Genomic DNA, 15967 nt, shown 5'->3' on the forward strand with positions numbered 1-15967 from the left:
GTGAGGAGTGTATGGATCAAAAATTTTACTGTTAAGTTTCCATTAGAATGAGTAATATTTGTAAAGGATTTACACAAAGAGGTATATCTTTAGCTTTCTACAAAATTCAGATACCTAGAACAATTCCCTGATAGTTAGGCATAGCCTAGCTTTTTACTCTATGGTGGGGTCATAATCATATACTCATTTAAATTCAACTATATGTGACTTTGCCATAAATGAATGAATGCATGAACAAATGAATCAATAAGAAAGAGAAAGGAAGGGAGGAGCAGAAAAGAGAAGGGAATAAGAAAGAATGCAGGCAGTCTTTTTGTTTTGCTGACAGTTTGCCTCAGGGTGAGTATACTAGAAAGACATAAATCTTTCCTTAGTTTGACTCAGTTTTGGTGTCCCTCTCTTTCATGACTTCAGGATTTTTCAAGAATAACTTTGTGTGATTTTCACTTTATGCTTTAACCTTCGAGCTTATTCAGCACATAAATTGTGATTGTATTGTCCTTTGTTAAACAATTTAAGGGACTTGAAGGGTTATTTCCCAATACTACTTTTTTTTTATAAATTTGTTTATTTTTTAAAGATTATATTTATTTATTCATGAGACACAGAGAGAGAGAGAGAGAGAAGCAGAGACACAGGCAGAGGGAGAAAAGAGAGAGAGAGAGAGAGAGGCAGAGACACAGGCAGAGGGAGAAGCAGGCTCCATGTTGGGAGCCTGATGTGGGCCTCGATCCTGAGTCTCCAGGATCCCACCCTGGGCTTAAGGCGGCACTAAACCGCTGAGCCACCTGGGCTGCCCCCCAATACTACTTTTAAGTAAATCAGATGTGTTTCTTTCTCAGTATGTTACATACATTATGATGTTTATTGACATTAAAATTTCAAAACACTGCATTGAAAGTATCCAGGTCGTTCTGTGTTTCTAGTGTATAATACGGAGTTAACTTTTTTTAAACACATAAATTGAAACAGAACCATCAAGTAAATCATAGGAAAGATTAAGTGATTAGCCAAAGAACTGAATTTCCTTATAAATCTTATGACTAGTGTTAACATAAGCTGCAATTTAAAATATTAAACCTTTGGGGTTAAAAATGTTTAGACTTTAAGGCATAACTAGAAACTGTAAGTAATTATAAGATATTCAATAATTTAGAAGTTATAAAATGATTATTGGTATTTTATAGTCAAGATAAAAATCAGATTGTTCTTAAGACTGCCAGTGATCTTAGGAGGTAATTTGGTATTTAAGACATTGAAAATAAAACTAACATTTTACAGACACTAGCATGCACATGTAAAGAAAAGATATTTTTCGATTTCCAGAAAGAATTCAGAATTATGCTCCAGCTTTCACAATGTTGGGTTACTTAAATGAACATCTACAACTGAAAAAGGAAGCCGCAGATGCATACCGAAGGTAAACTCTTACATTTAATTAAAAGGGTCTGGTTCTTACATATTATTTGGCTTTTTAAAATTTAGTCTCAGTTCATGAAGAAGGTACTAGACAAATATTCTGATTCCTTTCTTGATTTTGTTATGTATTATTACATCTTTGAAGGTGAAAAAATGCAGTTACAAATTTTCAGCTACATTTGGGTTTTTGTTGCTCATTCCAACAAAGGGACAGAGAAGAGAAAAACACAAAAACAAAACTAAAAAAATCTCATCAGATTTTGTTTTAGAAAAACCTCTCACTTAATACTTTATCTAGTTTTATTAAAATATGTAGTTTCATTCACAGAAGAAGTGTGAACATTATGGTGTATTTGTTTGAATCACTTTAAGATCTATGTTTTTTTCATTCAATAGTTTTTTAACTGCTGTGTGCGAAGCATTGTCCTTGGCACTGGCAATTTAGCAGTGAAATAAAACAGACACGGCCTCCATTCTCATGAACCTCCTGTTCTGGTGGTGGGGAGGCATATGATCAGCTTATAAACATCTGTGATGGTAATAATTGCTAAGAAAGAAAATCAAAATGGGATAAAGGGCCAGGGAATATTAAGGTAGGTAGTCAATTTGAGACAGGTTTAATAGTGATAGGTTTACTAAGGAAGCACTTGAGGCCTGGCCTGAGTGAAGTGAGGCTATAAGCCATTTGGTTGAGAGAGTAGGAGCATCCAGGCATAGGGAACCGCAAGAGCAAGCACTCTCACACAGGAGTGGACTTGGCATGTTGAGCAAACAAAGACAGTGTGCTTGAGTGAAATGACCAACCAGGAGGGTGGTAGGAAATGAAATCAAGTTGAAGGTTTATTCTCTGCAAATGAGTTGATTGGTAAATAAAAAAATTACTATTTTTTTAAGATTTTATTTATTTATTCACGATAGACATAGAGAGAGAGAGAGAGAGAGAGAGAGAGGCAGAGACACAGGCAGAGGGAGAAGCAGGCCCCATGCAGGAAGCCCGACACGGGACTTGATCCCAGGACTTCAGGATCGTGCCCTGGGCCAAAGGCAGGCGCCAAACCGCTGAGCCACCCAGGGATCTCCCAAGAAAATTACTATTAATGTCATGAACACTAGATAAAAAGTTAAAAGACCTAATTGCATGTATCATTGCCCTAAATCTAAAAAACAGATACTTAGGGAAAGCCTTGTCAGATAAAAAATAATTGATGTGCCCCAAATGCTTTGCCATGTCCTTTTATGGATCTCTTGGTAGTTCAAAGGAGTCATCACTAGATGGTACTGGAGGCTAAATAATTAAGAAGGTATTTTTCCAGGTGTATGTGGAGGTTTATAAAAAACCACAATTCTATTTCTTTTGATGTCACAAAAAGATTACCTGTAAAGAAACTAGAAATACGGTGGAATACAACAGTGAGCAGGATTTGCAAACAAAGAAAACTAGACAGCTTTAGAGGGCTGGCTATACATACTTATACATACTGTAATCACAAATACTGTGAATCTAACACTTAGTTATACATTCAAGTTAAAACAGTAGCTCCACAATCATATGGATATGCACCACTCTTCCCTTGACTGATTACTGCTCTCGTTTTCTGCCTTAAACAACGATTTGAGGCTTAAAACCACAAATTATGTATAAATTTAACCATTATAGTTTTTACTGTATAATACTTTTAGACTTCTTTAGCAAATATTTGTTTTTCATGTAACATCATAGATATTAAAAGCTCTCCTTAGGTATTTCTCCCTAGATAATCCTTTTCAAACAGAAAAGAAAATTAAAAACAAAAATCACTACATATCCAACTCCTCTTAGTTGTTAAGACATTTTTCTGCTTGTCCAAAAGGGACTGAACACAAGACGGTAAAAATAAGGCCTTTAGGGACTCCTTATGATTCTTTTCTTTCTTAACTAAGTATTGCTTAAATATTTTTTGGTATGTAACAGGTAAGGGCACATGACATGAAAGCACTCAAATTTCCTGGTTTCCTAACTCAAACTACTAATATAGGAATATTTTTAAGATTGTTTGCTATACACTTGAGATAATGTCAAAACTTAAAATTACAACACTGTTGTTTCCCATATTTATATTAAGTTTTTTGGAATATTTAAAACTCAAGTATGATAAATGATTTCATTTAGTAAGAGATCACCTTATTAATTTCCTGATAGTCTAAAATCTAAGTATTAATTGCTTTTGTTGTGCCAACTTAACTGATATATGAAAAAGTTGTTATGACAAGCATTAAAGAATTAGAATTGAATGAAGAAACCAAGAATCTACAGATTCTGCTAAGGAAGAAGAATAAAAGAATGCTATTGCACATAGGTAACTTAAAATACCTTGTTCTTTTTTTTTAAGGGCAATGTTATTATTACAGACTACAGAAGACCAAGATACTTATAATGTTGCAGTAAGAAATTATGGCAGATTGTTATGGTAAGCATATCTCTTCCCATTAATTGTGAATTTATTAGATTTTTCTGGTGAAAGCTATGGGACTAGTGAGGTGGTGATGAATTTCCAGAGTAGTGGGACATATATAAATTAGTGGGCTGATTATCTCCCAAGGATACATAATTTCCTCAATACTGGGGTTTGTTAATAGCTTCCTGCACCTATATGGATACCTAACACCACTGTGCTTTAGTAAGAAGCAGATTTAGAACTCACAGTTGTAGACTATACAAGAGAAGAGAGAGGCAGTTATTATCTGTTATAATACCACCCTAGTTAATTGAAAGAGGAATTGGATTTGCTTAGTGCTTATACTTACACCAGGAATGACCACTAGGGATCCAGAAACCTGTTAGAAATCATATCAAAAATTTTGATGTATGTGCATTTTGGGATGAAGAGTGAGCCATGTAGCTTTCTTCAGATTCTCAGACTTTTGACTTCAAAAAGAGCTTCAAAAAAAAAAAAAGATTAAAACCCAGTTATTTTAGAGAATAGAATTAGGTCCAGAGAACAGACGTGTTTTGGGAGGTCTTCCTTAAGCTGAGAACTGCCCCTAAATTGAATGGTCTAGCTTCAATATATTGCTAAAAGTATAGTTTGATATTTTGAGGTTAGTGCCTATATATTTTATAAAGGTACAAAGTAGAGACCTGAAGTAGCCAGTTCTTTTCTTTTATAACCAAGTAAATGAATCCTATTCATAGATAGGAAAATATTATTGTTCTGACTACTTTTCCCTCCAATTTTTTTAAACTGTTGTGTTTAGGAGTTGAGTTTTGTCATTTGTAAGATTTTGTTGTAGCAGAAGATAGATAGGTTATAAGAAATTTTATAGAACAAGTATCTGTAGTTCTGGTTTCATATAATGTAAATATATTTTTTTAATTTTCATTTTTTATTTTTATTTTAAGGGAGGGGGAGGACAGAAGTAGGGGGAGAAGGAGAGAGAATATTAAGCAGGCTGCCAACTCAGCACAGAGCCCAACATGGGGCTCTATCTCACAACCCTGAGATCATGACCTGAGCCAGAATGAAGACCGTGCCACCTTGGTGCCCCATGATATAATGTAAATACTTTAGAAGAAAATCTGTATCTTCTATTGAAAATTTGTTTTTATTATAAAATATAGTAAACATGCAAAATGCTGTAAGTAGTATACAGCATAATTTAATGAATAGTCACTGCTCAAACATAACAGATCTTAAAATTGTCCATTGTCTTCAGGGTCTTTTTTCCAAAGAAAATATTGCAAATAAAATTGAAGCCCCTTGTGCCCTTCCTAGTTCTATTCTCTACAAAAGAAATCACATGTTTGAAGGTAGTGTTAATTAAAAGAAAAAAAACAAAACTTTTAATATATATGTATCCATAAACAATCTAAGGTAGCCTTCTTTCCTTCACCAAAATATTTCTCAAAATTTGAGTTTTTTGACTTTAAAAACTGTAAAATTTTTCGATTTTTAAACTCTTTCACCTTTATGAGATTAATTTTAAAATCAAAGACTGCCTGTATTTTTAGATCCCACACACACCTCCCCCAAGATTAAAAGGATTTTCTAAAAAAATTTCCAATAATACATTAAAAATAGAAAACACTTTCTGATTTATAGTGATGGATACCATAAATAAGAATCTCAAAGATATAGTGCATCCTTTCCAAGTGATGACAGCTTCTCTTCATTTTTAAATAAGCAAAACTATTATTTTTTGTTATTAAGAAGTATTGTACTCTGGGAGCTCCTGGGGCACAGTCAGTTAATTGTCTGACTCTTGATTTCGGCTCAGGTCATGATCTCAGGGTCCTGAGATTAAGCCTGGCATGGGGCTCTCCAGTGAGCAAGGAGCTTGCTCAAGCTCTCTCCATCCCTCTGCCTCCCTGTCTCCCCATCTGACCCTACTGCTCATGTGTCTTGCACTTTCTACAAAAAAAAAAGTAAACTTTTAAAAAAAGTATTGTATTCTAGTATCATATGTAACAAATTTTACTTTTCTTCCTATTAAATACAGAAAAGGTAATTTATAGTTTTGTCTGTGGAATCGAGTTTATCTTTATGCTCTCCAAAAAAAAAAAAAAAAAAAGAATGTGCAGGTAAACAATTTGCACAAAGACTAGGTTTTATTTTGACCAGGTATTTTATGATTTGTTAAGCTTGTCAGAGATGCTAGAACCATACTCTTAGGGTAATATTTAACCAATATATTAAGCTTAAAGAATTCTGTATAATAATCAACTTCAGGACAGCCTGGGTGGCTCAGTGGTTTAGTGCCACCTTTGGCCCAGGGCCTGATCCTGGAGACCTGGGATTGAGTCCCACGTTGGGCTCCCTGCATGGAGCCTGCTTCTCCCTCTGCCTGTCTCTCTCTCTCTCTCTCTCTCTCTCTCTCTCTGTGTGTGTGTGTGTCTCTCATGAGTAAATACATAAAATCTTTAAAAAAAAAAGTCAACTTTATTTTTATACTTTGGGATTTTAGTTCAAGTTTGTTTTTTGTTTTTTGTTTTTTAATTTTTTTTTTTAAGATTTTTTTATTTATTCAGAGAGAGAGAGAGACACAGGCAGAGGGAGAAGCAGGCTCCATGCAGGAAACCCGATGTGGGACTCGATCCCGGGTCTCCAGGATCACACCTGGAGGCTGCAGCACAGGCTGCAGGAGGCACCAAATTGCTGCGCCACAGGGGCTGCCCTCAAGTTTGTTAATAAGAAAGACACTTTGTAATTTTAGCAGAACTAATCATTTTCACAATTATAAAAAACAAAATGTGAAGTTAAATTGCCCCAGTACATCTTATTTGAAATGAATGATCTGTCTTCTGTTTTAATAGGTCTTTTCTATAGCTTTTACACTGATAGACGAAGTATGTGAAGGTATTGAAAGAACCTTCGTGTATAATCTTTCTGTATTCTTATGATATAAGCCAAAATTAAGTTTAATATTAAAAGTAAGTTATGTTTTGCTTCTTAGTTCCATTGGTGAATATGATAAAGCCATTCAGGCTTTTAAGTCAACACCCCTTGAGGAGTTAGAAGACATCATAGGTTTTGCACTGGCTTTATTTATGAAAGGCCTATATAAAGAAAGCAGCAAAGGTGAGTATGTTGCTTGAAGCTAAAGGACATATCTTACTTTTCCAGAGCTGAGTGGAATTGAATCACAACAGGATTACATCCAGAAAAATGGAACACTGAATTGAGAATAGGGGTTGCAATGTTTATTAAAATCCATCTAGGATTCAGGAATGGTGTTAGGTACTTTTTGTCTGTTCCCTCCTTTAGTACAGTGGTATGTGAATAGTCCCTATAAGAGTATTATGAGCTGAGTATTATCCTAATTATTTAGATAAGGAAACTGAGGCCCAAGATCACTGAAGGTAGACTTAGTATTTGAAAGCAGGTCTTTGCTTAAATGTAAACTTGTGATAAATGAAGACCTTGACCATTGTTGGTAATAGTGTGTTTCATTTTCTTCAGAAATGCTCATTGAGTACATTTCATATATGTAGGTAGGCCCAACCTATGTGTGTGCAGTTTATTGTATCTACAACTTGATGGCATTACTGGTAGGCACATGGAAATTGTTGTGATATCTCCGTATCTGCAGGCCTTCACATCCCTTAAAGGCTTCCCTATAGATTCTAAAGATGGACGTTAGGGAATGTCTCAATAATCCTAACGATGTCCCCAGGATCACCTTGGAACAGCTAAACCAAGTTAGATTATTTAATATTTTTTTTTCCAGCCACTTGAAAGTAAGGAAATAAGATATAATTTTAGTTACAACTTAAAAAAAAATAGGATTAGAAAGGGAGAAATTTCACTGTTTGTCAATCAGTATTATGTTTATATTCTTTTGTTTTTGTTTCCAACTCTGTATAATAGCCTATGAGAGAGCCTTGTCTATTGTTGAATCAGAGCAGGACAAAGCCCATATCTTGACAGCTCTGGCGATAACAGAGTATAAACAAGGAAAAATGGATGTAGCCAAGACATTGCTATTTAAATGGTATGTACAGTTGACATTAAAACTTAACATTGCTTAAGATGCTTAAACATTGGATTAAAAACTGGAACAATGTAAAATGAAGTTTTTAATGTTGTAGGAACTTTTTGGAGAACAGAAGGGATTGGACTGACTCAGTTGTGAACTAACAGTCATAGGTGGAGGTAGAGATCATGGCTTAATTCTTAGCTCTGGATCCATCCAGTCCTTCAAAACCATCCTGTATTCTGTGTATATTATTTATTTTTTTTAAAAGAGTGATTGATCACCTGATCTAGTAGGATCTTAAAATTTTAATGGATAGAGTTCTAACTGGCTTATATTTTTTGGTCCCCAAGGAGATTTTTCCCTCATTAATTTTCAAATTCACCTGATAAAGTTCATTTAAAATTAAAGCTTTAAAAAATATACCAGTATAACTTGTAACTATTTCTATATTTTTTGAATAAATTAGTAAAATAATAGCCCATGATATCTGTGGTTATTTATATGGTATTATTTTTCTAAAACCCAGACCCCCAACCAAAATTTATACTTGTTTCTAGAACTTAGATATAATGAACAGAAAAGAAAAGCCCTTGGTATTTTTAACTGCTTTACGTTTAGGAAATTGCTGCGCCTAGAAACCAAGGAATCTGTTTCATATTTATCTAAAGCTGGGCTTAGTTTGGTGAATCTTTAAGTAAATTGCCTTTTTACTAAATATTAAATATATTTTAATAGTTGCAGACTACTGTATTATGGCTAATAGACAATTAAAAATATTTACAGCTCTATCTTAAAGGAACCAACCATAGAAAGCCTTCAAGCCCTGTGTGCTCTAGGATTGACAATGCAGGATGCTACATTGTCAAAAGCAGCACTTAATGAATTACTGAAGCACGTCAAACAGAAAGACAGTGATTATCAAAAGTGCCTTCTTACTTCAGCGATTTATGCACTGCAAGGCCGCAGTCTGGCAGTGAGGAGACAAGCATCTAAAGCTGTCCATAGGTAAGTTCTTGTGCTCCTGAACTTGGAATAATTATACTTGATGAGCTTATCTTTGACATTTGGACCTTATTAAGAATATAAAATGAGTGAGGCTTATTTTTTGTTTTTTGTAAACCAGAATGTGGTTTTATGAAATTGCCCTTAGGACCAGGTAACTGACTATACATATCATTTCATCTATAAAGATTTTTTTTTAATTCAGTTGATAAGGAGATAAGAGAACAGAAATTTTGCACTTATTCAATAAATTAAGGCCTGAACCTCATTTTAATAGAAAAGTCCTTACTTACGGTCGTTTGTAATATTGTTCGTTTATTTGATACTATTCAGCTTGATGGTTAGGAATTTTTTGACCACTCAAACATTCACTAGTGTCTTCAAAATTTAGAGTATATTACTAGCAGTAGTGGTTGTTTTATTTTCAGCAGAGAAGTGTTCTGTCTCTTTCTTTTTTTTTAAGATTTACTTATTTTAGAGAGAGAGCGCATGTGTGTGTGTGAGTAGGGGGAATGGCAGAGGGAGAGAAACTCAAGCAGACTCTGTGCTGAGCATGGAGCCCCATGCTGGCCTTGATCCCTGGCCCTGAGATCACCAACCAATAAAACTCTTAACCCGCTGAGCCATTCAGGCACCCCAGCAGTAAAGTGTTCTAAATGTTGCTTATTTTCTGTTCACAATTTTCATTTCTGTGTTTTCCTTGAACACAACATATTACATTTCCTTAGCTTTTCTTAATTAGATGTCATGGCTTTGTAATCCTCATATTGCTGATTTTTCCTTCTTATTTTCATAAGGACTCTTGGTATATAGGGAAGATATGTTTTCGGAAAATTAAGACACTTTCATTCACACATAGATAATTCATATGAACTTGTTTTAGGCATCTACAAGATTTTGAACTTAAGTACTAAATAAAATGTTGGTTGCTTTTACTTTCCATGGTTTAAAGTGACTCCCATCTCTAAGCTTTTTACTTTGATGATCTTTATAGTAACCCAGCTGATCCTGCTCTTTGGTCTCTGTTGTCCCGAGTAGTTGCTCAGTATACTCACCAAAGTGCAAAGGTGAGTAATGTTCTAAATTTTGACAAAAAGATAAAATAACTTTTATTATTTTTTTTTGATAAAATAACTTTTAATGTAGTATTAGCATTATCATTCTGAGAAATAATTAATACAGCAAATGAGTTCTGTTACTTAACCAGATTTTCCATTAGTCATTTTATTAGTACATTGAGTTTCTTTCATGTATTATTGTACTGTTTTGGGCATTATGAAAGTTACAAAGAAGTAGGTGGACATTTTTTAAATACATACAGATTATGTTAATGGCTATGTGGTTAGGTTATGTTTATAATGTTGCCATTTAGGAAGCTAATATGTTTTGAACACTTAACTACATCTAATAATTCCACTGTCTGAAGTCTATGTGAGTCTGATTTTGTTATTCCTAATGGTTTTTGCACATGGTAATTCAAAGAACCTAGAAGAGCATCATTATTAGCTACTAGAATGAAGTAATTATTATGTGCCAACTATTCTATATATTTTGTCATTTAATCCCAGCAACCACATGAAATAGCTACAATTAATGTCCATTTTATAGAGGACATTTCAGACATAGAGAATAAATAACTTGTGCAAAATCACCGTTAGTATTTGTGGTGATGACTCATCCCAGATTTAACTCCTGAATCCTCCTTCTACTCTGCTGTTTTCTGTTCCGCTTTTAATCCATCTTCTATTTGTTTTATATTGACATATTTTGAAAGATTATTTTTAGCATTCTTTATATGCTAAATATAATATGCAAAACATTTTGATACAATTTCAATATAAAATTAGAACAGTATACTTTTGAATTAAAATGAAATCATTTGCATAATTCACTTTCTTTTCCAGATAAAATGTCTAACTGAATTTAAAATTAAGGATTTCATAATTCATTTTACAAAAACTATGATGTGTATATTTTTCTTGTTTTTAGTTTTGAGTTGATTATTGAAGCAGTGATTAGCTTCAGGGTGCTCTGAACTTTGGGTATTCATTTTACTAAGAACTACAGAAATTTTTAAAATATTAAGATTTTCATGGAGTAAAACCATATTAAAGTAAGTTTTGGGATTCTGTTTCTCCTCCAGTCTTTCTTCCACAGTCTTTTACATTGTTAGAAAATATTTACTTGTGTTTTGTGTAAAATTGTGTAACTTTTGCACCATTAATAGGTAGTTTAAAAAAGCAGAGTTGAAATTATAGTAGAAAAGATTTTTTATAAAAACACTGAACTTCAAAAAAAATACTAAATGTGTCTCTTAAAGCAGTGATCAATTGATACTTTCAGGAGTTTAAAAGTTGTGAATGTGATAAAACTGAACTTTTCAAATGACTTAATGGAAAGATTTTTATCATTGTTAATTTTTATGAAAGTTTATGCATTCATCTAAATAATTATTTTCTATTATAGGGAGGTGCTATAGCAGGAAATGTGGCTCATATTTTGGATTCAAATCATGGAAAGGTTAGTTTTCTCCAGTACCAAGGAAATGTCCTACTTGTTAAGTAATATTTTTGGTGACACATAAAATAATTTTTCTTCCTAGGTTTAAGATGTCACATCATACCTGATACAGTACTATTTTTAGTCAATTTGAAAGTCATGGAGATATAAAGATAAGTGGTTAACTCTCTTCTTTTTCTCTTACGCAGAAGGCATTACTGTACACTGCAGTAAATCAGTTAGCCATGGGAAGCAGTTCAGCAGAAACTGAAAAAAACCTTGCACTAAAGACCATTCAGAAAGCAGCTCTTCTTTCTCCAGGTGAGTATAATATAATCCATTTCATTAATTCAGATTCTTTTGGTTGTGTGTTTGTGACTTACAGGTACAAGGTTTGTATTTTCTAAAATAAACAAGGGAATTTTAAGAAAATATTTTAAACTTTTGCATATTATTTGATTATTATTAAGAGAGATTTCTTGAAGCAGGCTGAAAGGAATATTTGCATAAAGATACTTTATTACCTTATTGAAAATAAGGTAGTCATTGCCTTGAGCAGGAATTATTTTATAATATAGAGATATGCATTTAATTTTTTTGTAAAAATTTTTTATCTGCCTAATGTTTCTATGATTTCTGTACTATTAGCAGTAATACTGATTCTGTATAAGTGAGGTAGGTATACATTTCAGACATTTGATAGGGAATATATATTGGAGGGAGCAGTTAGATAAGAAAAAATATAAAAGTTAAGCTAATATGTTTGCTTAAATGACTATATTGTTGACTAGCACCCCTGTGGGATTTTAAAATTGTCTTTATTTGTTTGAAGATTTTATTTTTAAGTAATCTCTGCACCCAGTGTGGGGCTCAAACTCCCAACCCTGAGATCAAGAGTTGCATGGTCCACTTACTGAGCCATCCAGGGACCCCAAAGTTATTTGTTTTTTTAAGGGTAGCAGGACTAAGATATTGACCATGCAAGTATTAACCTGCAAAATATGACTTACAAAAGACCAAAAAATAACTCTTCGAAGTTCTAAATTCTTTCCTACCTTCTTTTCACAACTACCTCAGTCCACTGCTTACCCCTGCCCCTGTAGGTGCTGTCAAGGTGTGAAGGAAAGAAGGAAAAATCAAATCAGTGAAGGGATATATAATCATAGAATTGCTTCACTTGGAATGATTAAATAACTTTCATCCTTGGCTGTTAGAACATAAGTAAATGGAGTTGTCTTGAGCTTTTTCTTTGGCTCAAACTTTTCTTAAGAACTGAGAAATAGTATTATCTTGCTTTTCCTTTGATTGAACTTTTAGTACAGGGTTTGAATGATGACCATAAGTGTCTCTTTGAGACTTGTCCTTTGTGTCCGATGAAAATGAACATAATTGACTTTTCTACAGTAGCACAATACTCTAGACAACTGAGCTAACCACCCATGGAAGAGCTTAATAGGATATTTCTCATCCTCTGTTATATTTTGAAGAAAAGGCAAATCTTAAAGGATGAATATAGTAATGTGTCTTCTGAAAAGAAGTGTAAATTAGTTTCTTTAAGAAGGTGGATTTTTTTCTGGAGATACAATTTATTTTATTTTTAATTTAATTTTTGGTATTTATAAACTCTTAGTCTCATTTTTTATAGTTTTTCCCTGATATATTGATATTAACAAGCCTCTGACTATACTTCCTATGTTTAGGTGATCCTGCCGTCTGGGCTGGGCTAATGGCAGCCTGTCATGCTGATGATAAACTGGCTCTAGTGAACAACACTCAGCCAAAGAGAATGGATTTGTACTTGGCACTGTTATCTGCTGTTTCTGCTTCACGTAAGTTTAGGAAAGCATTTACACATGGTGAATTCAGGGTGAAGTATTCAGAAGGATACTGCTGAAAGGTAGTGAGCATAATTAGCTCTATACTAAAGGATGAATGATCTCCTCTGACAAAGCTTAAAAACAAGCCTTGAAAAGGTGAAATCATTTTCAAGAGACTTAACTGCATATAGAACAAAGCTCAAGAACATTATAGGAATATAGAAATATTCAGCAAGATAAAATTCACAATGTCTGTCTGGTATATAGTTAAAACTTAATAGGCATGCAGAAAGGAAGAAAAATACCACACATAATGAGATGAATCAGTCAATAGAAACAGATCCACAGATGACACACTAGAAATCTCTTTAAATTGTAATTGACTATTTAAAGAGCACCCTACCACAATAGCACAGAGAACAGGAGGGGAAATGGAAATATTCTGTTGTAAAATTTTTATATTGTAAGTGAAGTGATATAATATTACTTAAAGGTAGACAATGACAGGTTAAAGGTGAATATTTTAAAATTGAAAGTAGGTACTAAGTAGTGTTAAAGGTAATAAGCCACCAAAGTAGATAAAAGGAGATTAAAAAAATAATTCAAAGAAGAGAAAAAGGGAACAAAGACTTAAATAAAACAAATAGAAAACAACTATTTACTGCTTGAAACACAGATGAGATAGAAATTTTTATTTAACTCTGAAGACAAAAATAGCCTAAAAAGTAAAAAGATGGAAAAAGATATACCATGCCAACACTAATCAAAAGACAGTTGGAATGGCAATACTAATTTCAGACAAATTGGATTTCAGAGCAAAGGATATTGCCAATAATAAGGGAAGTCATTTCATAATGGAGTCAATTCGTTGAGAGGACATAACAGTGCTAAGCATTTAAGCACGGAGTAACAGAGCTTCAAAATACAGAAAACCTGCCTTGTATTTCACATAGAATTTGTGGGATAAAAGAAACTTGTGGAAAAATGTATGAAGCAAAAACTTAACAAACTGAAAGGAGGATTAGGCAAATCCACAATTATATAGTTAGAGATTCAGTACTCTTCTTTTGATAATTGACAAAACAATTGAACAAAAAAATCAGTAAAGATATAAAAAGACTTGAACAACACTATCGACTGAATTGACCTAGTTGGCATTTATGGAATACTTCTGATAACAGCATTGTCAAGTGCACACAGAAAATCTACGCACATACCTCATGGGCCATAAAAAGTTTTAAATAAATTGAAAAGACTTCAAATCATGTTTAAAGCATTTTGTCTTTATACAATGGAATTAAGTTAAAAACCAGTAACAGAAAAATACCTGGAATATTTTCAAATTTTAGAAACTAAATAACATAAATAAACCAGTTCAAACCATAAGGGAAGTTAGATAATATTTTGAACTGAATGAAGAGGAAAAAATATTTCAAAGTTCTACAGTGCTATTAAAGCACTGCTTACAGGGAAATTTCTAGCATCAAATATCTACGTTAGAAAATAAGAAAGCCTTCAAATAAATGATCTCAGCTTCTCCTTAAGAACTAGAAAAAGGAAGAGGAAATTAAACTCAAAGTAAGCAGAAGAAAAGAATAAATAGCATCAGTGAAAGAGAAAACAGAAGATCAACAGAAGTGAAAACTAGTTCTTTGAGAAGATCAATAGAATTGATAAGCCTTTAGCCAGACATCAGGGGAAAAAACCCAACAAAACCGGTATCAGTGTCAGGAATGAAATGTCATTATAGCTATTTAAAGGCTAATAAGAAGACTTTATGAACAAGTTTACACCATTAAATTTGGCAATTTGGGTGAAGAGGACAAATTCCTTAAAAGACACGAAGCTCATTTAACAAATAAATAAACTGAACAGCTTTGTATCTATTAAAGACACTGAATTTATAGTTAAAAATCTACCCACAAAGAAAACTCCAGGACCAGATGCTTCATTGATGAATTCTACCAAATATTTAAGAAATAATGCCAGTTCTATATAAACCCTTCCAGAAAATAGAAAAGTTGGTGTAACTCTTCTTATACAAGGCCAACATTACCCTGTCACCAAAAGCAGGCAAGACTTTAACAAGAACACTGTTGAACTGCAAATGCAGAAATTCCTAACAAACTATAGCAATTCAAATCCAACAACACATAAAAAAGATAACAATACATCATAATCAAGTGGGGCTTATCCTGGGAATGCAAAGTCACTTTACATCTGGAAACGTATTTTACCATGTTTATAGTTGTGCCAGACAAATAATCTATACTTCATGATTCCATTTATGTGAAACTTTAGAAAATGCAAACTCATCCATTACGTCTGAAAATAATTTATGGTTGCCTGGGGTCAGACAGTAAGAGGAGAGGTAGGTTGAGGACAGAAGTGATTACAGAGAGATAGGAAGAACCTCTTTATGATGATGACTATGTTCATTATCTTGATGGTAGTGACGGTTCATAGATGTATGCTTATGTCAAAAGTCTTCTGAGCGTAGAGTTTGAATATGTGGGTATGTGTAATTTATCATATGTCAGTTATATTGCGATACATATTTTTTTCAATGAGATATTTTTAGCATTAGTGTAGATAGTGATTTTTTAAAGTAAATCATGAGTCTATAAAGTTTTAAGTTATTTGACCACAAATATTCCTACCATGAAACTTTTCAGAAACCTGGCACATATTAGTTAGGATAGTCTATGGTATTCCTGTAGTATGGGTAAGCTTTAAAAATTATGTATGCATGATAAGTCAAATTGTAATACTTCTTA

The 15967-nt window shown here is 33.2% G+C and overlaps 1 protein-coding gene across 6 annotated transcripts in view; it reads left to right on the top strand.

Annotated features, from left to right (window-relative positions):
• The window catches only part of TTC37 (tetratricopeptide repeat domain 37), an 80215-nt gene that overhangs the window by 47297 nt on the left and 16951 nt on the right, over nucleotides 1-15967 (top strand). For all 6 annotated transcript variants that reach the window (XM_038532297.1, XM_038532295.1, XM_038532299.1 and 3 more), the window contains 9 exons: nucleotides 1327-1420; nucleotides 3789-3866; nucleotides 6850-6974; nucleotides 7764-7887; nucleotides 8656-8877; nucleotides 9869-9941; nucleotides 11341-11394; nucleotides 11583-11694; nucleotides 13074-13202. In XM_038532297.1, coding sequence (XP_038388225.1) covers nucleotides 1327-1420; nucleotides 3789-3866; nucleotides 6850-6974; nucleotides 7764-7887; nucleotides 8656-8877; nucleotides 9869-9941; nucleotides 11341-11394; nucleotides 11583-11694; nucleotides 13074-13202 — 1011 coding nt within the window. The remainder of the gene's footprint in view (nucleotides 1-1326; nucleotides 1421-3788; nucleotides 3867-6849; nucleotides 6975-7763; nucleotides 7888-8655; nucleotides 8878-9868; nucleotides 9942-11340; nucleotides 11395-11582; nucleotides 11695-13073; nucleotides 13203-15967) is intronic.

Source organism: Canis lupus, chromosome 3, assembly GCF_011100685.1.
Source record: "Canis lupus familiaris isolate Mischka breed German Shepherd chromosome 3, alternate assembly UU_Cfam_GSD_1.0, whole genome shotgun sequence".
Classification (NCBI taxonomy): Eukaryota; Metazoa; Chordata; class Mammalia; order Carnivora; family Canidae; genus Canis; species Canis lupus.